This window comes from Hemiscyllium ocellatum, chromosome 13, assembly GCF_020745735.1.
Source record: "Hemiscyllium ocellatum isolate sHemOce1 chromosome 13, sHemOce1.pat.X.cur, whole genome shotgun sequence".
Lineage (NCBI taxonomy): Eukaryota > Metazoa > Chordata > Chondrichthyes > Orectolobiformes > Hemiscylliidae > Hemiscyllium > Hemiscyllium ocellatum.
Window position 1 is genome coordinate 75,300,272 of NC_083413.1, and position 23,809 is coordinate 75,324,080.

The following is a 23,809-nucleotide window of genomic DNA, read 5'->3' on the forward strand; positions in this document are numbered from 1 at the left end:
GGGCAGGTTGTTGGAGGGAATCCTGAGGGACAGGATATGCATGTATTTGGAAAGGCAAGGACTGATTCAGGATAGTCAACATGGCTTTGTGCGTGGGAAATCATTTCTCACAAACTTTATTGAGTTTTTTGAAGAAGTAACAAAGAAGATTGATGAGGGCAGAGCAGTAAATGTGATCTATATGGACTTCTGTAAGGCGTTCGACAAGGTTCCCCATGGGAGACTGATTTGCAAGGTTAGATCTCATGGAATACAGGGAGAACTAGCCATTTGGATACAGAACTGGCTCAAAGGTAGAAGACAGAGGGTGGTGGTGGGAGGGTTGTTTTTCAGACTGGAGGCCTGTGACCAGTGGAATGCCACAAGGATCGGTGCTGGGTCCTCTACTTTTTGTCATTTACATAAATGATTTGGACGCGAGCATAAGAGGTACAGTTAGTAAGTTTGCAGATGACACCAAAATGGGAGGTGTAGTTGACAGCGAAGAGGGATACCTCAGATTACAACAGGATCTGGACTAGATGGGCCAATGGGCTGAGAGGTGGCAGATGGAGTTTAATTCAGATAAATGCGAGGTGCTGCATTTTGGGAAAGCAAATCTTAGCATGACTTATACACTTAATGGTAAGGTCCTAGGGAGTATTGTTGAACAAAGAGATCTTGGCCTGCAGGTTCATAGCTCCTTGAAAGTAGGTAGATAGGATAGTGAAGAAGGCGTTTGGTATGCTTTCCTTTATTGGTCAGAGTATTGAGTACAGGAGTTGGGAGGTCATGTTGCACCTGTACAGGACATTGTTTAGGCCACTGTTGAAATATTGCATGCAATTCTGGTCTCCTTCCTATCGGAAAGATGTTGTGAAACTTGAAAGCATTCAGAAAAGAGTTACAAGGATGTTGCCAGGGTTGGAGGATCTGAGCTAAAGGGAGAGGCTGAACAGGCTGGCACTGTTTTCCCTGGAGCATCAGAGGCTGAAGGGTGACCTTATGAGGGGCATGGATGATAGGATAATAGGCAAAGTCTTTTCCCTGGGGTTAGGGAGCCCAGAACTAGAGGGCATAGGTTTAGGGCAAGAGGGGAAAGATATAACAAAACCTAAGGGGCAATTTTTTCATGCAGAGGGTGGTACGGCTATGGAATGAGCTGCCAGAGGAAGTGGTGGAGGCTGGTATAATTGCAACATTTAAGAGGCATTTGGATGGGTATAAGAATAGGAAGGGATTGGAGGGATATGGGCCGGGTTGTGGTAGGTGGGACTAGATTGGGTTGGGATATCTGGTCGGCATTGACGGGTTGGACCGAAGGGTCTGTTTCCATGCTGTACATCTCTATGACTCTGTGACTCTAAGTCCACACCGACCCGCCAAAGTGCAACCCACCCAGACTCATTCCCCTACATTTACCCCTTCACCTAACACTACAGGCAATTTAGCATGGCCAATTCACCTAACCTGCACACTTTTGGATTGTGGGAGGAAACCGAAGCACTCGGAGGAAACCCACGCAGACACGGGTCTTGCCTAAAACCGTCAAAGTTAGTGTTCCACCAATTTAGAAATCAACTTTTAAAACCAGTTGATCCTTTTCCATCACTATTTTAGAATTATGGGCATTGGCCCCAGCGTGCACCCCCATGGACACCTCACTCACCTACCCTGCCTTATTTCCCAAGAGTAGGTCAAGTTTTGCACCTTCTCCAGTAGGTAACATTTTCTTGTACACACTTGTCAAATTCCTCTCCATCTATGGCAGTCCCAGTCTATGTTTGCAAAGTTAAAATCCCCTAACATAACCACCCTTATTTTTACAGGTAATTGAGATCTCTTTACAAATTTGTCTCTCAATTCCTGCCGACTATTGACGGATCTATCAGACAATTCCAGTCAGGTGATCATTCTTTTCTTATTTCTCAGTTCCACCCAAGTAATTTCTCTGGACGTATTCCCAGGAATATCTTCCCTAACTACAGCTGTAATTTTGTCCTAATCAAAAACGCCTCTCACCCTCCTTTCTTGTTCCCCTTTCTATCCTTTCTGTAGCATCGATACCCTGGAATGTTAAGCTGCCAGTCCTGCCCATCCCTGAGCCATGTTTCTGTAATTACTATGATATCCCTGTCCCATGTTCCCAACCATGCCTCGTGCTCATCTGCCTTCCCTGTTAGGCCTCTTGCATTGAAATAAATGCAATTTATCAATCCTACCTCAATCTCTGCTTTGTTCCTTCCTATCCTGACTGCTGGACTTACTCCTTTTCCCAAGTGTTCCATTCTCAGATTGATCTCTTTCCTCACTATCTCCCTGGGTCACACACCTCCCCCCACTCACCCACTGCCCCCCTCCCCGCCCTCCCTCATCTCCACCTTACTAGTTTAAATCCTCCCGAGCAGCTCTAGCAAATCTCTCTGCCAGACTATTAGTTCCCTTTCAATTCAGGTGCAATCCATCCTTCTTATACAGGTCTCTTCTACCCCAAAAGATATTCCAATGATCCAAAAATGTGAACCCTTCTTCCCTACAACAGCTCCCCAGCCATACATTCATTTGCTCCATCCTCATCTTCCTACCCTCACTAGCTCATGGCACCAGGAGTAATCCATATATTTCTACCTTCAAAAGATCTCCTTTTTAAATTTCTGCCTAACTTTCTATATGCTTTCCTCAGAATCTCATCCTTTTTCCTTCTTATGTTGTTAGTTCCAATGTATACCATAACCTCCTGCTGGTCCCTCTCCTTTTGAGAACATTCTGCACCCTCTCTGAGACATCCTTGATCCTGGCACCAGGGAGGCAACACAACCATTCTGATTTTTTATTGCCGGCCACAGAATCATCTGTCTGTGCCTCTGACTAAAGAGTCCCCTAACACAATTAATTGCTTTGAACCTGACATATGCCTTGTTTCATTAGGGCCAGTCTCAGTGCCAGAAACCTGATTGTCTGTGTTACATTCCCCCAAGAGTCCATCATCCCTGACATTTTCCAAAAATGTATACTTATTTGAGATGGGGATAGACACAGGATACTCCTGCATGACCAACTTCTCTCTCCTACCTTTCCAGGAGGTAACCTATCTATCTGACTGTATCCAGGGCTTTTCTCCCTTCCGAGGACTGCCATCCATCTTTAGCCTTCTAGTCATCTCCCAGTCTTACCCAAATAAATAAACAGACATTAAAAACCTCCCAAAAGAAATAAGAATTTATTACAATGCGATTAAAGTATCAAACAAACATAGCGCACCCCTTTGCACCTGTATAAACATTGCCTACAGGGGTGAATATGTTAGTTTGTCTTAGAACGTAGCCATATAAAATGGAGTCTGGCTATCTGTTCAATCTGCAGCTGTTGGTGTAGTTGCCGTGTTGTACCTGGGGCTAAGGAGCAGAAATGAGGGAGAATGAAGGACCTGGAGCAGACATGATGATGCAAGGCATGAGCAAGAAAAACTAGCTTTCAAAAGCTTCCTGATTTTACAGGAGACTTGCTCCGTACTTAACAAACTAATTTAAATGGCTAGTTCTGACAGTTTTCGGGAAGCCACCTGCCCCAGGGAAAAAACACAGGAAGGGAAATTTGCATTTCCAGCAGGGATTTAAATTGTGAACCCGATAATCCCGGAAAGCGAGCCATATTGCCGAAAATGGCAGATGGCAGGAATGGCCTGACAACTTTGAAACTGTTGCCCCATGTGCCTCACCTTTCAGCCCCCTGAAGTGGGATTGCTTAGTGCAGGCTTTGTTGGTGGCGGGCGCTGGTAAAAGTCAGCCCCCTTTTCACTTTAACAAATGTAGTTAATGAGGCGCAGAGGAATCTCTGCTCGTTCTGGCTCGATGCATTTGCTACCAGAAACAGATTAACTGATTGTTCATCCCCTTGCTGCTATGTGGGATATTGCTTCGGATCTTGCTGTCACCGTTCAATAAATGACAACAATAAATAAACTTCAAGAGAAAGTACTGGTGCATGGGACCTTGGAATGTTTCTGAGGAATATAGAATAGTTAAACATAAATATAGGTTATTTTAATTTGCATATATTACTGGACATTTCTTCATCCAAGTTGCTGAACATTGCCATTTTTAGTGGCCAGTTACTGCTGGTCTGACCCTCACGTGTTTCTATCTGACTGAACGTACCTTCTTAGGGGAGAAGACACCCAATGTGCCACCATCTTCACGCATGGCCACGCCCATCTCTGCGAGGAGAGCCTCTCTGTAACACAAATTCAAAATTATTGAGAACTTGCTGAAAGGGAAATAAGTTTGATCTGTCAATAGAATTTTGTGAATGATGGGAAGTAAGGATATGGGGTAATGTTGAAGGGCGGTGTTGAGTTAGGTCAATCGCAATCTTGTTGAATGGTGGTAGAAAACGCTTAAGTAGACTATTCGCATTCTTATTTCTTATGTTCGTATGTAATTTGTAAACATAAGACAGGAGGGGGCCATTTAGCCTTCAAGACCACCTACAGGAACTTAGAAACATAGGAAGAGTAATGAGCTGTGCGGTCCCTCGTGCTTGTTCTACCAGTCAGTTGGTTGATTCCAAGACTACAAAGGCCTTAATTTGTGTAGAGGCCTGCTTCACACCCATGGTTAATTCCTCCAGGGTATGATCTGTCAGGTGCCGTAGCTTGAACTAAAGCAAAGGAAACCTCCACTATTTCTTGTTCGCGCTAAGGTTGAAGAAGGGTTGTGGCAACGTTTAAAGTTATTCCATTCAGGGTCTGGCTCACGGCAAATTACGAACATTTTAGTGAACAAAAGTGCTGCAGTATGTCCTTATCTCCATAGCAATTGGCTTTCAAGAACTACTTTGAATTTAAGGCCTAGTAGAAAATATGGCTATGTTTGAGACAACAATTGCTCTGTGAACATGATCAACAAATAATGTGAGAATCTAATTGGGGGCAGCACAGTGGCTCAGTGGTTAACACTGCTACCGCAGAGTGCCAGGGACCTGGGTTTGATTCCTGCCTTGGGTGACTGTCTGTGTGAAGTTTGCACTTTCTCCCTGTGTCTGTTTAGGTTTCTTCGGGGTACTCCAGTTTCATCCCACAATCTAAAGATGTGCAGGTCAGGTGAATTGGCTGTGCTAAATTGTCCACAGTGTCAGGAGCATTAGTCAGGGGTAAATAATCGGGGAGTTGACTGGGTCTGGGTGGGTTACTATAGGAGGCCAAAGGGCCTGTTTCTGTACTGTAGGGGATCTAATCTAACCAGGAGCACCTGGTCAATATTTCTGAAAATGTAAAGAATCAAAGGTCGCACAGGGAAGGTCTGGCTAGATTTGATTGAAACTTTTGAAGGTCATGTAAACCCACTGCTTATTATGATAGATTCTGGGTAGAAATTAGTCATGCTTCACCTTTCCATCCTTATGGCTTCTGTTCTACGTAGCTTTTCTTCCCAGGTTTCATTCAGCTCAGCAATTATCTTCTCTGTCTCCTATGGGCATAATGCAGAGGTATGAATGCACATCAATGCTCACTTTTAAAATACCATTCTGAAAGAGGTGCCGTGTATTCCCTGAAAGATAAGTGCTTCAGCAATATTTTATATGTGACAATTCCAGTAAGATAGAATAGCTAATCCAACTAATATTTAGCATTGCTGCTATGAAACTCACTGATACATTTCATTCACATAGGGATGCCAGTTCAAAATATCCACATTACAGTAAGCTAGCAGACAGCCGAAATGAAGTCAACATGTGGTTTCCAGTTGAGCAATTCTATCCACTTCATCAACGGAGGTTTAGCATTGATGATTAGATTAGATTACTTACAGTGTGGAAACAGGCCCTTAGTCCCAACAAGTCCACACCGACCTGCCGAAGCGCAACCCACCCATACCCCCACATTTACCCCTTACCTAACACTAAGGGCAATTTAGCATGGCCAATTCACCTGACTCACACATCTTTGTGACTGTGGGAGGAAACCGGAGCACCCGGAGGAAACCCACGCAGACACAGGGAGAACGTGCAAACTCCACACAGTCAGTCGCCCGAGTTGGGAATTGAACCCAGGTCTCAGGCGCTGTGAGGCAGCAGTGCTAACCACTGTGCCACCGTGCCGCCCACATAAAGCCACGAGGAACCTTGACACAGCACAGGTAACGAGACGATCGGCTCATATGGTCAGTGCGGGGATTGAACCCACGACCTTGGCGTTATTAGCACCACGCACTACCCGGCTGAGCTAACTGACCAATTGCTATTGACAACTGAAGCGACTGCATCATTCAGCCAAATATATGCCAGAGCACAATAGCCAAGGCATTACCATGGAGATTTTTGCCCATGCACAGTATGGCATTATGCCAACCAAGACACTGTCCTGGGCAGGCTAAAATCCAACTTTTAAACACCCAGTACAAAACTTGCTAGAAGTTGTCACATAGAATATCATAGTGTGAAGGCACAAGGGATTTGCATGTCCTTGTGCCAAAATCATAAAGAACTGGCATACAGGTTCAGTGGGTAACAGGGACGGCAAATGGAATGTTGGCCTTGATTTCAAATGAATGGTGCACAAAAATAGGGAGTTTTGCTAAACTATACAAAGTAGAACAGGCAGGAGGCTTGAAGAACACAACAAGCCAGGCAGCATCAGGAGATGAGAAGTCACCGTTTTGGGTGTAACCCTTCTTCAGCACTTGGTGTGGGACTGTGGGGAGCTACAGCTAAATGAGAGGGGTGTGGTAGGGTTTCAGATGGGGTGAGGGGCATAGTGGAGAGGTAGGTGAACACAGGTAAAGAGTACAGCCTTATAGGTCAATAGAAGGAATGAATCCGGTTGGAAGCTGGAAGGAAGGGTCGGTCAGAGAAATGGAAGGGAGAATGAGGCACTGGGAAGGAATCGGGAAATGGGAAGGGAGGTTATTTGAAATTGGAGAACTCAATGTTGAGTCCTGCAGGCTGCAGGCTGCCCAGGCAAAAGATGAGGTATTGGTGCTTGGTAGACTAAAGTTGGATTATGTTCAATTAGAAAGCATACAGTTTTGGGCTCCATCTCTAAGGAAAGATACAATGGTATTGGAGACAGTTTGGAGAAATTTCACTAGGCTGCTACCAGGTATGGAGGACTATCTTATGAGAAGAGTTGGGCCTGGTCTCACTGGAATTTAGAAGAATGAGAGGTGAAACGCCACAAGACTCACAGGAGATTTGACAGGATAAATGTGGAAAAGTTCTTCTCCCTTATGGGAAGGTCTAGGACCAGAGGGGGAAAAAAAATCTTAAAATAAGAAGGATCATCCATTTGAGAGAGAGACGAGAAGGAATTTCTTTCTCAGAGGGTAGTGAATCTGTGGACTTCTCTAACACAGAGAGTTATTGATGCTGGGTAATTAAGTGTTTCCAAAGCTGAGATTGATTGATTGTTAATCAGCCAAGGAATCAAAGGTTATAAGGAAAAGGCAGGAAAATGGAAGTGAAAGGATTTGCAGATCAGCCTTGATCTTATTAACTGGTGGAACAGACTCAATGGGCTGATTGTTCCTTGGTTTTAGGGTATTAAGATGAGTAGGGATTAGTAATTGTTGAAGAACTTATCAAAGACCCTGAGAAAGGAGCTTTTAAGGTGAGTCCATCATCCTTTTTTCCTCAATTATTGGTTACAGTAAAATACATAAGCTATTGGCTCGAAGGTGTGCTGTCTTTGCATTTGACCTACTGACTGAATTGGAAAGCTTTTCCAAATTTATTTCATTCTTTGTCACTTCTACAACCATTCCAATGAACAATTTCATACATGTGTCATGAACACTGGCATTTCCTGTGAAACTTTTGTTTCCCTCCCCCAGCGTCACAGTTTGGGTGTGCTTACCTTTAGTCGCTCAATGGCTTCCTCACTGCCAGGGGCGATCATCAGCCGGTCATGCAAGCTGGACACTGACCCCGCACGGCTGGACAGAGCAGACAGGGACGGTGAGGGGCTCACTCCAGCCACCATTCCGGACACTGTGGAGAAATTGTCAGCTCGTTGATTGACAGCTGCTATTCTGCGATTACGGTTATTATTCTCTAAATCGTTCACGTCTATGGAAGGAAGCGGGAGGGGTCAGGGAGAAAGAGAGAAAGAAAAGGAAAGAAAGAAAAAAATGAAAGTTGGGTAAAATGAACTAAAACGGGATGAGAAATATAAGTTAGAAAGCAGACAGACACCATGAACGTGTGTAAAATGGATCTGTGCTTGAGGGGAAGTCTGGTTGGTGATCCCCAAGCATGTGCCAACTGTTGGTGGGTTTTGATGGTTTCTGACAGCTTAGACAGGACACTCATTACTTCAAGAGAGAAAAGTATCAGAAGATAACTGTGATGCTAAGTCCCCATTCTAATCAACTGGGTGAACTTGTGAACGCTAAAAACTCCATTTACTTGGGGCTTTCTGCTGCTCTGTCATTGCTCACTCCCACTGTGTGGTTTGCTGCCTGTTGTAATTTGGATATTTTCTAAGTTGGCTGCCCCATCCATTTGCCCACTGACCTCTGGCTATACTGTTACATATTGCAGAGTCCGTGGGTAGCAGGTCATGGGGCTGACATCCCTGAACAGGGGGCTCACTCACCCACGACTGGTTTGAGCTGCAAACTTCCCAACAACTTCGGAGGACCTGGCCAATTGGATCAACAGGCATTGTGAGACAAGAGGGCTAATTCACTAGAAGTTAATTTGGTACAGTCACATAAATTTGGGACACCAGGGGTCACAACTAAAATAATATTTCTTTTTATTTCTATAGCCACATGGAGAAACAAGCTAACACGTCACGTAGTTGAATTGTCACGTATAATTACCTCAACCAGAAGCTTTCAGAACATTTCCAGAGGATAACTGTATTGTTTAGGTTAAAAAGAGAAGTATCAGGTTTAAACTTCATGATAAATTGAAAATACTAGAGCTACAAAAGTGATAGCATTCTATTATACAAAGAAATGCAAGAGGATTGGTGTGACAGATCTTGCAGGTACTATCACCATGGCAATGTGTCATGTCACCCTCAGTGGCTAATGAATCCTCTCTCTTCTTCCTTTATGAAAGCATAAATGTTCAAAAAGATTATAGAGACAGACATCCTCCTCCAAGGAAGTAAAAGAACAAGAAATGAAGTACTGGAGGCAGGAAAGCTAGGGCCATGGAAATACAGGCTGTACTCACCCAAGAAGTTTAAAAACTGGAAGGAGAATGAGCCTATTTTCTCCTTGACCCCATTCCACCATATTAATGTTTGATGAACCCATTATTAAGCTTTTTGATTAAGAAGAAACGATCTGTGGCTATTAATGGGCTGAGCAAATTCATATCCTACATATAGGGAGTACCTGTAACATTGGGGTGGGATGACAGAAGTGAGACTGAGGAAGTCAATAAACTCTCTTCACAAAAGAAAAGATATATGCTTCCAGATTTTCATCCCTCCAACTGGCCTGCAACCTAATAAAAGTTGTAGCAGAGTTTGGTTTAAATGCGGAGATTAAAAATCATGGCTTATTTCAGAAAGAAGAGTGCAATTAGAGTTACTTTAAACAAGAGTGATTGAACCCAAGTGCAAACTGTTGGGGTATTATTTCATACTGATGTTTTGTGAAGATGAATCTTATGATCAATGGAGAAACAAAGTAGATATGTGCACACAGGATTCCATCTTTCCATATAAAAATAAAAAAAAAGTTTTGGCACTGTCACTGAGAAGCAGAACCAAGTATAAAGTATTCTCAGAGCTGAGATGCACAGCAATTGAACACATTTGGAAATTCTATCAAAACACAAATTTATGTGGAAGATGACCTCCTAAAATATTTGCAGCATGGTCACATGCAGAATGGATTTCCACAGAGAAGTATGTAAGGGAACTTAATAGAACTTATACAAGATCACAAAAACTCTATTTGTAGATTCCGAGTTTTGTGCTTGCCGATAAATAGCCAGATTGTGGTTAGACCACTTACATAAACTCACCATTGTCCTACAGGACTGCTCTTCCATTAAAGAGAAATGACTGATGGTGGCTGAACCTGACGGTCACCACGCCTCAAGTGAGGGAAGAAGTTGAGAAGATGGCACCACCACAGTAACCACGCCGATACAAGAATTGAACCACCCTACTAGTATCATTCAGCATCACAAACCAACCATCCAGCCGACTGAGCTAACCAATCCCCAAAACCTCAACCTTATCATGTGCAGCTAGATCTTCAGAAAGAGACGCACTTTTGGAACAGATATTGGAACCCTTGAAAGAACTCCTGTGAAAAAAACAATCATTTCTAGTGGCTTTCAGGGTATAAATGTGCAGCAGTATCAGGGAAAGTGGAAGATTCAATGGTGGAAGCATTTCGAGAGCATCTGATACAGGGCACAAGCGTCAATGTGAAAGAAGGATCATGACCAAAAAGGACTGAGAACAGGGACACTTTCGACATTTTAGACAGCAACAAGAATTGGACATCGATAACATGAATGCCCAGGGCATGGTGAACAGTTGTTTCAGATGTGACTCAAAATATCATTGTACAATGAGTTGGCCGAAATGGAGTAACACATTTTTGAAATGTAAGTTCAGAAGGGGAGGTGCCTAAGTCTGATCAAGCAGAAGCAATTGAACTGGTCACAGTACTTAGTTCAGTAATGAATATCCTAGTCACAGATGGTATTTAATTGCACTCTGGCAACGAATGCACATCCCCACAGTGTTTGGAGTGAATTGGCTAAAATGTTACCTAAATTCTTTAAATAATAAGGATAAAAGTAAGATTAAAGGACTTAAGATTTTGAATTTCAAATTTCTAAATTAGGGACGGCATGGTGGCACAGTATTTAGTAGGGACCCTGGTTCAATTCTAGCCTCAGGCGACTGTCCGTATGGAGTTTGCACATTCTCCCTGTGCCTGTGTGTATTTCCTCTTGGTGCTCCAGTTTCCTCCCACAATCCAATGATGTGCAGGTTAGATGGATTGGCCATGCTAAATTGGCTGTAGTGTCTAGGGACGTGTCGGATAGGTGGATTAGCCATGAGAAATGCTGGGTTACAGAGATAAGGTGTGGGGGTGGGTCTAGGTGGGGTGCTTTTCAGAGGGTTGGTGCAGAATCAATGGGCAGAATGGCCTTTTTCCAAACTTTGGGCATTCTATGATTCTAAATGCTTCACGTTTGGGAATGAAAACACATTTAAGTCTTTAAAAATAATGGTAAGTCTCTACAAAAGTGCTGGAGGAAACCATCTTATCAGCATAGAACTAGTATTGAGTGAAATACTCTCACAGTTGAGCAGGCTGTCACTGAAAAAACTGGATCGTGGAACACGACAAGTGCCCAGACCTTATTGTATCACCTTAATGAGACCTAAAACCTTCAATCAAAATATTAGAGAACTGTTAGTGGCATTAAGAAAAAAAAGGCTAATAGTTTTAAAACTACAATTTAAAATCTTGCTAAAGGCTTCAGAAATAAGGGACACTGAGTACAGAGTAAAGTTATGGAGATGAACAATAAATGTGTTGTTTGTAAATATATAGAGGGACAATACCACAGCCCATTGTGAGTCTCCAGCTCTTAAGAAATTTTAATAAAGTTGTAGCATTGGAGTTGAAGATTTCGAATGAAGTAAAAAATATTTTCATGTTGTACTTTGTCAAGAGAGCAACTAGATCATCCAGCATACAATGATGTATGGAAAAGAAGAGAACGTGATAGTGGACAAGGTCATGGAGAGATGAATGGAGGCTGGATTGAAGGCACTGGTTAATTTGTGATTGACATCTGCTAAATGAGTGTTCAACTCCCAACTTGGGAAGGGAACCACAATTAGTTCCATTTCTTCTGAATATTTGAATGTTGGACATGGAGGAAGAAGGGCCTTCAGTAAGACTGGGGTTTCTGAAACAAAAATCAACAAGTGTCATGGCAGCATATAAGGACGTCAGAGATAAATCTTAATTAGTGGGGGGCATGGTAGATTACAAAAAACAGGGATAGAAATTGTAGAAAGGGTATAGTAAAGTTGTAGGTAGTGACAATAAAGCAGTAGTTTTTACAGCATGGTAATTGACCTGTTAAAGTACATTCCTTGAAATTAATTGCTACTAGTTATATGTTCACAGAATCTGACCAAGTAACAGCAAGTGAAAAGACACCATACCATTAGATATACATATGCTGGGCAATTACAAGGAATAGATTCTGACACAAAGGGCTGATTGAACATATACACACTGATACTGAAGATCACGACAGCTCCTAAAAGTTGGCAGTGGAGTCACACACATGCCGAAGGGGCCAATGAATGGAGGGATGCCACCAATACTGGGAGAGTAGGGAAAGCCAGTGGCAAATGCAAAAACTGGATAAATGTGCAAAGGACAGAAGGTAAGATCGATAAACTAGCAAAATGTGGAAGGTCAGGAAGTGGACCCGGAAGCAAGCGTGGTCCAAGGGAAAAAAACACTGGCTGGTTAAAGGAACCCAGGTCCCTAGAAGGAGCAATCTTGTAGAGGTAGTCCAGAATGAGATCAATGGATGAGTAGAGGTCATAGTTTGGCAAGAACAAGGACCATGAACAAGTGATACCATGAGAAGTAGAAGTCCTTGTAATTGAGAGGTTTTAGTGGCTATGAACAAATTAAAAGATAAGTTGATAAGGGATGTTCTACAAAATGAATTAGTAGGCACCAGATAGAGATCAGCCAGCTTCATCACACAGATGGATGTGCACAGAAATTGTACTTTCATCCAACATGCATCAGGCTAAAGCTGGACTAGCAGCTCTGCATTTCACAGAAAGGCTTGATGATCAATGTGTTAGAGCTGATTCCTGTACACAGAAAAATTGAGCCTGCAGATTTTCTGAGCTGTTTTTGCAACATACTGCAGGAAATTGATTATAAAATTATATGTTTTAACAACAGGAAAAGGTCTCAAAGAGAAGTCCTTTTGAAGCCACTTCAGGAAGCACTATTAATGGGAAAATGGAAATTAGATAGTGTGTTTATGGGTTGAATGATGCATTAAGAGCTTGTTACTTCTCAGCTAGGTATAGAATTAAAATGAGATTTATTATCATGTGTTCTCAAGTACAGGGATACAGGAGTACAGTGAAGAGTGTACAAAGTCACCATTTCCAGGTACATCTTAGGTACAAAAATACCTAGGTACAACATCTTAGGTATGAATTAGAAAAATAAAGAAATAAAAGGTAAAAGTTCAGCATTACAGTCCTTCTAAAGCAGGGAGTCCACTCTGGGCTTTGCTTCAAGGCCAGGAGTCCCTCGAGTGCATGCTGGCTCAACTGTGCCATCCAAGGAGTGGAGGTAAGAAGAGAGAAAAGAAAGAAGAGAAAGAAAAAAAGAATGAAAAGAGAAAAAAGTAGGTAAAGAAACAGACATAGTGAATGAGCTCTGGCTTGGAAGCCTATTCAGCCGCCATCTTGGATCATCAGGGTTGTCCTGCTATAGGCAGGATGTACTGTTCAAGATAGATCTAGTGCTATTTCATCAGTGTCGCAAGCAGAAATTAGCAAGCATCTTTATCATGCGCATTAATGTTTATCGTGAGAGGTTCTGCAGAATTCAAGCAATGTGAGGTGGATAAAATAAAAATTAAGATTAGTAGTTAAGCTTCGGAAGCTTGTAAATATGTAGGATTTGATATCACAGCAAGGCAGGGCTAACCTAGGTACGCTATGTTACTTAGCACATATCAATCATATCCCAATTAAACAGGCTAGGTTCACTCACAAAGGGAATCCTACATCCAAGGTAGAAGTAGACCAGTTAAGAAGCGGATTGGTAAGTTGAACTGTTTGTGCTCTCAGATTAGACCTAAGACCGATAATGGCCTGTTGGAATTGAGCACCATGTTAAAACATGTAATAGTGAAAAGGTGCTGACAGCATAAAATAAGTTAAATTCAGAAAAATGCACACTCAAATCTCCAACCTTGGGTTACCCAGAAGATAGAAAGTTCACCATTTTTAGTGATGTTTCACATGCCAGTCTTCCAGATGGACATTCTAATACAGCATGGTTTGTTAGATTCGTAGTGCAAAAGAATAACAAATGTTTGCCACTAGCCTGGAAGCCAAGACAATTGAAAAAAAGGCCAGTTAAAAGTATATTAATTTCTGAAACACTGGCGCAAGTAGAAGTAATAGATATGGGTGTGTACATCTCTAATATCCTGAAGTAGCCCTTCTACAATGGGCAATCTGAGGAAAAATGCATTCCTCGAAAGGTTATATGGATAATCATTTTCTGTGGGGCAATGTTCACTTGGCAAAATGCCTCACCGAGTTTTGATTGTGGCTTGACATTGGTAATGCTAGGGGATATGAAATCCATGAAAGGTTGGTGGTGTTATATCACACAATATAGAAGAACTTTTAAAAACTGATTAGTTTTGGAAAGGTTATCAAAAGTTTGAATTTAAAGAAAGGAAGAACATTTGTTGATGTGTGGTTAATAATATTGTGAAGCTTGTAAAAGTTTTTATATCAAGTTATGAAGGAATAGGTGTTAGCTATTAATTGTCTGAGCGCATATGTATAGGGTGCACATGATACAGTGGGTGTGAGAATAAGAGGAATAAAACTGAGGAAGTTGATAAACTCTGCACTAAAGAAAAGGTATATGTGACTTGATTTCAACCACTCCAACTGGTATCAAATTTATTAACATGCTATTTAATGTGATCCTTAACCTCAACTCAATTTTTCTGCCCTATTCCCATCTCCCTGTTTTTCTTAGTGTCCAAAATCCTATTGATGTTTCTGCTGTATTTACTCAATATAGCCTGTGGGAACTTGAAAATATTTACAACCATCTTAATGAATAAAGTCTTCCTCATCAAAGTCTGAAATGGCAAGCCTTTTATCATCAGATAAAAATTCCATTCTCAGCATCTCTCAAATGTATGTTTCAATGAGATCATCTCCCATTCTTCTAAAACCCAGAAAGTTTTGGCCCAGTTTATTCAAAGATGGCAGAACTTATTTTTCCATATTTTCCCAATGTCCTGTAATAATCTTCTCACTTGCTAATGCACAGCTTTATTGTTCTTTGCCACAGTATATGTGTCCATCCAATGTGTCTAAGTACTTGCATGCATTTGAGTTCCCCAAGGATGTATGTGCTCCCATTGTAGGAATGCGAACAGGGTTATGTATCCCTGTTTGTGTATGTATCTCAGGCATATTCTGTTTTATACATACATGGTCCTACTTAGTTGCACCTATGGATGTGTCTGTTCTGCACATTTGCTTGTTTGCGTTGCTTGGCATACATCTGTGTTCATTATATATAAGTGATCCATGTATATACGGGCTTTCCCCAGACATGTATGGCATATGTATGTGTATACACCCATATATGCATACAGGTATGTGAATATATGCATGGTGTATACTTACACACTATGTATATATTTCTACTGTCTATTCTATACACATACCTGTTTTTATATTTGTGTAAATGATCTGTGTGCCTTATTTGCGCTTCACTGTATGCGTATGTTTGTCTCTCTTTTGTATGTTACACCTTTGCGTGCAGCACATGTTTCATGTACATGTTTACACCTCATGTATATGTTTGTCCTGTGTCCATGTCTATATCATATTTAGGCATATTGCTCTTGAATGTGTATGCCTCTTGGGTTTGTGTGTGCTCTGCGTATGAGCATGCCCAATTTACATGTGCCTTCCACCTTGGCTAACTTTGTTCATCATTATGTCCTATATATGATCCACTCCCTATTTATGCAACATTTATGTATACCTACCTGTCCTGTGTGTGAGCCCCATTTTTGTTTTTCACATCTCCCCATGTTCATAAATATCTATAAATGTTCCTTATATGTCCATGTTCTATGAATGTGCTACTTGAATATAAACCTCTGTGTGCCATCTTTGTGTCTGCGTTCCACATATGTATATGTTCTTTGCAAGTGTCTGAGGCCTCTGCATACACCATGTGGTGCCTGACGTTTGATTGTATAACCTGAGTTTACGTTGGAGCTGGTTATGGAAATGTCATGAATAGTTATTGTTGTATCTCCACTGCCATGTTTTCTGCCTGAGATAGAAGTAAGGCTGTCTAACCCTTTAAATTCCACAGAGATGCGTACACATTGAGGTCTCATAAGTGTTGAGTTGGTAGCACTATAACCTCATGGTTAGATGGATGTGGTTTCCGGTGAATACACTGGTCATGAAGTTCTCTCTTCATGGGTTCTTTGCCTAAAAACAGGTCCTTGGAGATAATTTGCCAACCTACCGCTGATCTTGAGTCTATCTCAGCTGGAACAGGAGAAGTGAACCCCATGTGTTGCCATTAACTGATCCATACACTAAATGTCAATCCACCTGAACTAAGTAACCCCTTTGCTGAAATTTAATGAGAACTACTTTGTCATACTTTGTCATAGAAGTGGCTCCGTACATTGGAGAGGAACAGGAGCCCTCATTCCCACAGCAGGTCTACCCTGTCAACAGCCTTGTTGTGGGTGTGATAGCCACAGTGCAGTGTGATTCCAGACACCCTGTCCAACTTCTCTGAAACAGCCCAAAGTATAATCAAAATCCACCAACAGCAAGGCAGTTCTGTTGTGTGCCAAATTTGGTTGGGTGAGATTCAGTAAACATACATCTCATTCTAAATAAGCGACATTGACATTAGACACAGAGAGCAAGAAAGACAAAGATGGAGCACGCGTGCGTGCGCACACACACAGACAGGCGCGCACACACACAGACACGCGCACACGCACACACACACACACAGCAAAAGAGCGAAATATTGCAAGAGCATGAGGGGTGCAGTCATGTAGTAAGCCTCTCAGGAAAAGGCTCAACACCAGACATGCTGTGCTCTGTCCCTAGTTTTAAAGCAGGATATGTGTTTGTTAGTCTTTAACAGTGGTTCAATCCTTCAGCCCTCTGAGCTCCTCCAATTCTGGCTTAATTTTCTTCATTCCAAAATTAATGCTTATGTCTTCAGCTACTGAGGCCATCAACTCCCAAATGCCCTCTCTCAACTTCTCCATCTCTTCCTCTTATAAACTACTCCTTCTAACCTCCTTCATTGGGCATACTTGTAGTCATCTCTCCCATTTTTTTGGCTTGGTATCAAATTTGATTAACTCGACTTCTGTGAAGTATCTTGGGACATTGTACAGCTTTAAAGGCACTACATAAATAAAGCGTTTTTGCTATCCCAGTTATTTGATGTCATTAATTTTTATATATCCTTTGAGAAACATTTATCTATTAACACACTCAGTAAGAAAAGAGTAAACTGCTTGTATATCAAGATCCTTTGGCAAAGATGGTCATACCCTGTATATTTTATGCTCGTTTTTTTAAGTTTAAAAAGGGCACATTTATTCTTAACTTTTAAAAAGCTTTATTTCTGTCTCAGCAAAAGTTGGTGCCTTGGGAGGAGCAATGACAAATTTAAGAGGAAGAGGTGTTAGAGCAAAAATTGTATTAAATGGCTGGTGAAAGATCGATGGTACACTTAATATATTGAGGGGACTGGTATGTTGTCTAATAATCTATAAAACATCAACCCAAGAGTGCTGGGAAGGCTTGATCACTGAAAGTGTTTAAAGAGAAGGTAGAGTTTTGAAATAGTGGGGAGTTGATGGCTATCATAAGCTCAAGAGGAGTTGAGGCCTGGGGCAGATCAACCAAGATCTTGTTCAATGGTAGGTTGGGTTTGAGAGACCCCAATAGTGCACTCCTGCTCCTATTTCTTAGCTAGCCCAATGTTAGTCTGACAGCTCCTATTTCTTATGTCCTTACGTATCCCAATGTTAATCTGACAATTCCTATTTCTTATGTCCTTATGTAGCCCTAACAGCACACCAACATGGGCATATGTGAACAGAATTATATCGGGGTTATTGCTATAAGATGCGAGGTGTGGCTATTGTTTGAGCCAGAGCACTGGGTCACCAGGAGTCTGTAGCAAGGGTAGCAGTGCAGAAGCCTTTCAGTTACAGCATGAGAGAAAGCATCCCAAGGAGCCAATACAACTGTGTGTTAATCTGGTCAGTAATAACAAGGGGAGACTTCAAACCATAGAGCCATACAATATGGAGGAGGCCATTCAACCCATTGCATCTGGACCAGTTGTCCCACTTTTCTACCTGTTCCTCATAGCCATGCAAATATCTCTTTTGTTATCATTGTGAAAGTTCTATATTGTAATTCTGGTCCCTTTAACTGCAAGGTTACACATCATGAGATAAGGTTTTGTATTAAAACTAAGTTACCTCAAAGCCCACCTATCACTTGATCAGGTTTGATGCCGTCAGGATTTTGGACAGTGGATAATAGCAGCCGGGTGGCACGGGGGTTACCTGAGGGCACAGAATGCCATCTAATGCACAGTGATAAGCACAAATGTTGGGGTGTGGGCAAGTGGGCTCCAGTAACAGAGTGAGGTACTAGATTGAGAGGTGGTAATAGACAGTGGGCACCAGTTCACCTTATGCTATTTGAGGAAAGCCATTCCTGGGGTATTCCCCATCACTTGCCATGAGGTGGGATAAAGGCAACCTCTCAGCCACATTACGTCAAACCAGGTAGACAAACTGGACTCGGAAATAAAAGCAAACCTAAACCAAACTTTCTCTCCCGTATGAGTGCCTTGCTTAGGAAGAACACCAATATCCGTGATCCATGGGCTGATTCTCTTGAACTAAAATGTTCATGAGGGTATTGGAGAGGTCTCTATCATGGCATCAATTATGGTCATTGCTGACTCACATTCACAGCAGTGGTGACTCCATCTCGAAAACCCAAACTCCCAGTTGGTGTTTATGTATAAGGGTTTCCCTAAAATCTTTGCAAGGTAATCTATCATAATGAATTGCTGAGACAAGGCTACTGGGAAAGACCTGATACCCGCAAACAGCAGACATTAAATCACACATACTGAGAGAACAAGGCATTTCTGGGTATGGATGAGTCATTCAGGGAACATCGAGGTAATAGTGCTCCTAATGTAAGAAGATCTAAGTTGGGTGTGGGGGCGGGGTTGCAATATTAGTTGGGCATGAAAGTACGTGGTCCAGTAAATTGAAAATAATGATGGGGATTTAGCACTGCAGTAGAACAATGGGCTGCTTTTAAGAAGTAGTTTGGGGGAAGCTGAGGTATAGTCCCAGGCTAATCAAATGCCAAAAGGTGATTAAAAAGGTAGACCATAAGATGAAACAGAAAAGAAGGCATACACCAGATGCCAGATTGATAATGAAGGTTCGAAATAGGCTGAATATAAAACGTTCAAAGGGGAACAGGAAAAGCAAGGCAAAGAGTGTATATGAGAAGAGACCAGCAGTTAATATAAAAGGGAATCCAAAAATTTTCTACAGGTATATTATTCATATAGGAGAAAGGATCAGATTGATTAGGGAACACAAGGATTCTTGGATGGAGGCAAAGACTAATAACTGAGTACTTGCCAAATAATTTTCCCAAGGCAGGAAATGCTGGCTAAACCATCATGAAAGAGGAGATAGTTGAGACACTGCACAGAGTAGAAATTGATAAAGACAGGGAATCTTTTCCCCATGGCAGAAAGAGGGCAAACACTTTAGGTGACAAATAAGTGGTTTAAAGATGATCTGATGAAAAGTTTTTCCAGCCAGGGAGTGGTAAAGGGAGGTGGAATGTGCTGCTTCAGACGGTGGTGGAGACAGGTATTCTTGCAACATTTAAGAAGCATCAGCAGTAGATGTGATCTATATGGACTTCAGTAAGGCATTCGACAAGTTCCCCATGGGAGACTGATTAGCAAGGTTAGATCTCATGGAATACAGGGAGAACTAGCCATTTGGACACAGAACTGGCTCAAGGTAGAAGACAGAGGGTGGTGTGTGGAGGGTTGTTTTTCAGACTGGAGGCCCGTGACCAGTGGAGTGCCACAAGGATCTGTGCTGGGTCCTCTACTTTTTGTCATTTACACAAATGATTTGGATGCGAGCTTAAGAGGTACAGTTAGTAAGTTTGCAGGTGACACCAAAATTGGAGGTGTAGTGGACAGCGAAGAGGGTTATCTCAGATTACAACAGGATCTGGACTATATGGGCCAATGGGCTCAAAAGTGGCAGATGGAGTTTAATTCAGAAAAATGCGAGGTGCTGCATTTTGGGAAAGCAAATCTTAGCAGGACGTATACACTTCATGGTATGGTCCTAGGGAGTGTTGCTGAACAAAGAGACCTTGGAGTGCAGGTTCATAGCTCCTTGAAAGTGGAATCATAGGTAGATAGGATAGTGAAGAAGGTGTTTGGTATACTTTCCTTTATTGGTCAGAGTATTGAATACAGGAGTTGGGAGGTCATGTTGCAGCTGTACAGGACATTGATTAGGCCACTGTTGGAATATTTCATGCAATTCTGGTCTCCTTCCTATCGGAAAGATGTCGTGAAACATGAAAGGGTTCAGAAAAGATTTACAAGGATGTTACCAGGGTTGGAGGATCTGAGCTACAGGGAGAGGCTGAACAGGCTGGGGCTGATTCCTCTGGAGCGTCAGAGGCTGAGGGATGACATTATAGAGGTTTACAAAATTATGAAGGGCATGGATAGGATAAATAGACAAAGTCTTTTCCCTGGGATCAGGGATTCCAGAACTAGAGGGCATAGGTTTAGGTGAGAGGGGAAAGATATAAAAGAGACATAAGGGGCAATTCTTTCACACAGAGGGTGGTACATGTATGGAATGAGCTACCAGAGGATGTAGTGGATACTGGTACAATTGCAACATTTAAGAGGCATTTGGATGGGTATATGAATAGGTAGGGTTTGGAGGGATATGGGCCAGGTGCTAGCAGGTGGGACTAGATTGGGTTGGGATATCTGGTCGGCATGGACAGGCTGGACCTAAGGGTCTGTTTCCATGCTGTACATCTCTATGATTCTATGACTAAATGTGAGCTACATAAGAAAAGCTAGCACAGATTTGTTAGAGGCGAATCACACTTTGGTAGTTTGCTTTTTTAATAATCAAGTAAGCAAGCGGGCTGATGAGGGGATTATACTCCAATATTGTCCATGCCAATTTCGAAAAGGAATTTGATAATAGGCTTGTCAGCTCGGTTAAACCTTATGGGTTCAAAGGGACAGTGACAGCATGACATGGCTGAGTAACAGGATCCATGGTAATGATTAGTGGTTGTTTACAATTGAGAGAAAGGCTTACAGTGGAGTTCCCTAACAGTTGGGTCTAAGGAATACGTTACTGATCTGGTTTGGGGATTTCAAAATTTGAAAGTATTGTGGACTGTGAGGATGGTAATGATAGACTTCAATAGGACATAAATGGGCTGGTGAAATGGACAGACATATGGCACAAAGATTTACGAGATCAGTTCAAGTGGTCAGGGACTTCAGCTACATCAGTATATTCGGGAAAGTGGTTGTGGGGAAGGGTTACTCTATTGGAAATTTTAACTTTGATTCCTCTCTACAGATGTTGCCAAACCTGCTGAGCTCTTCCAACAACTTCTGTTCTTGTTAGGGAAATTGGGGTTACTCTCATCTGAGAACATTGCAAAGCCATTTGATGGAAGTGTTCAAAATTGTCATGAATGTAGGTAGAAGAGAAACTGTTCCCAGTTGTGGGTGAATCTAGCACCAAATCACAGGTGATTGGCTGAAGTACCAAAGACGATCAATGAGGAAAAACTAGAAAGGGGGTAGAATGTGGAAATGTGTTGTTTCAGAATGTGATGGAGGCATATTCAACTATGGCTTTCAAAAGGAGCATTGGATAATTATCTGAACTGAGAGAAATTGCACAGTTATTGGCACATACACACATGTACACACACACACCCACACTCCCACCCACCCGCTTATCCTTGGGTGATGCGGAGCGGGGGGGGGGGGGGGGGGGTGGAGGTGGAATGGTGACGTTCCCCATTTTTCGTGAGCATCCTTGATAATGACTAATGAATCTAGTCAATGGGATGAACAAGGTCTTTGTCTCATGCTGTTTCATGAGGGGCTATGTTTGAGCGCACGTGCGTGTGAGGGAAGCATCACAAGCTGCTACTGTGCTATGCCAACTATTTACACACATTTTCTTCCAGTTCTTTTGTCATCGGGCACCGGAGTCACTGAGAGATCAGAGAAAGGAGAGAAACAAAGGTGAGAGGTCAGAATACACAAAACAGCTTCACAAGCACAACATCGATGGAAGGAATGAAACACCTTGCATTTGCTTCTATTAAACAGACATCAGAGAGGAAATTAGCACCGAGGAAACATGAAAGAGATAGAAGAAAGGGTATGAAGAAACTTAAGGAAGAGGCAAGGTTTAGGAAAGGAGGTCATGACAACACGCAGCGTAACCAGGTAAAAACCAAACTCTCCCATCCCACTTCGATACTACCTTGAATATATGGAGGGTAAAGATTCCTTTCATTGCTATGTGCATTGATATGGTAAAGATATTTATCTAAGCTTTTAGGTGCACAAAAGATCAATTGGTACGAGCGGGATTCAGTTCAATATCAGAAACTGATTTGACAAGCAGACCTTGACGCATCACCTTTCTTTTAATGTTTAACCTCCCTATTCTGAAATTAACATTTAGATAAGGTGTTCTTTTACTGTCTGTTCTGTCGGCTTTTCTTTGTATGAACTGTGCTGTCCTTTATGAGGATCAAAAAGGTAAAAACAATGACTGCAGATGCTGGAAACCAGTGGTGCTGGAAGAGCACAGCAGTTCAGGCAGCATAGCCAGGATTGGGTGAGGAAGGTGTTTGGGATATCTTTTCCGTGTGAAAACCCTGGGAGCCTGCACAGGGAATGGTCCTCAGACAAACTAATTGCACCCATTCATTTTCAATATGATGACCAGCTAAGGTAATTTCTTATGTTGCACATAATTAAAGGGTTGGATGTAGCCACTGCCCATCACACAGCAAGTAGATGTTACAATAAAATGCTGATAACAAATATTGTACCATAAAGGCCAAGTGTTTACCCATAAGGCAGGCAGTCCAAGTCAGGAACTTCCTGAGCCATTGAATTGGCCTCGGTAGATATTCTCCTGAGTTTGGCAACTTTTGTTCCTGGGGAAGGGTGAGATTTGCCACAGGGAGGGCAGGAGAATGGCCCACTGACTCTGGGAGCAGAGCAGAGGCAACCATGGGGCTGGCAAGTGCAGAAGCACTATGATTCTCTCAGACCTCATCCCGAGTTGTTTCAGAAACTGCTCGGTCCTCTAACCCTCATCCCCAAACCACACCACTTCTCCCCACCCACGCCTATCCAACCACTATGGTCACTCAAATATACTCCATGCTAACTCCTGTCACTCACCCAACCTTAATAATCTCCCACATCCTCCATGTTGCCTCCTGAGACACTCATACAATATCCATCAGGGGCAGACTTCAACAGCCATAAGGCGATTAAAATAATATGTTTCTAAACATCTCATGCAACAGTACTCTGTCAAAAACTCCATTTCATACAAATCTTAACTATTCTCAAGTCATTTGTTTCTTATAAGAACAAGTGTAGATCTATATTCAGACCCAGCATGAAAGAAATCTAACCCTTGTAAATGACAATCAACAATGAAGTCAAAGACAATAGTGACTTTTAATACTCAGTCAAACATTCATAATGGCTTGGCGAATTCTCAAAGGGCTCTATTAAAGCAGCATAACTAAATGCTATTTTGTCTTTAACCTGCAGTAGATGGCCTACCAAAAAGGTCCAATTGAGGATTTGTTGTAATCTTTCAAGGACAGCTGCAGCCGATTTCCATGCTTGATTAAAAAGCAAAGGAT

At 42.1% G+C, this 23,809-nt stretch overlaps 1 protein-coding gene and 1 non-coding gene across 19 annotated transcripts in view; both read right to left on the reverse strand.

The window, feature by feature from the left end:
• kif1aa (kinesin family member 1Aa) overlaps positions 1 to 23,809 on the reverse strand; it is a 299,164-nt gene that overhangs the window by 132,829 nt on the left and 142,526 nt on the right. For 8 of the 18 annotated variants that reach the window (XM_060834323.1, XM_060834317.1, XM_060834321.1 and 5 more), the window contains exons 13-15: positions 7,832 to 7,965; positions 5,368 to 5,447; positions 4,137 to 4,212 (exon numbers count right to left, since the gene is read on the reverse strand). In XM_060834323.1, coding sequence (XP_060690306.1) covers positions 4,137 to 4,212; positions 5,368 to 5,447; positions 7,832 to 7,965 — 290 coding nt within the window. Of the gene's footprint in view, positions 1 to 4,136; positions 4,213 to 5,367; positions 5,448 to 7,831; positions 8,044 to 21,843; positions 21,859 to 23,809 lie in introns of all 18 variants that reach the window. The other 10 variants (XM_060834320.1, XM_060834322.1, XM_060834319.1 and 7 more) reach the window with 3 other exon arrangements.
• trnai-aau (transfer RNA isoleucine (anticodon AAU)) lies at positions 6,139 to 6,212 on the reverse strand. The gene has a single exon. It is a non-coding gene; the product is annotated as a tRNA-Ile (tRNA).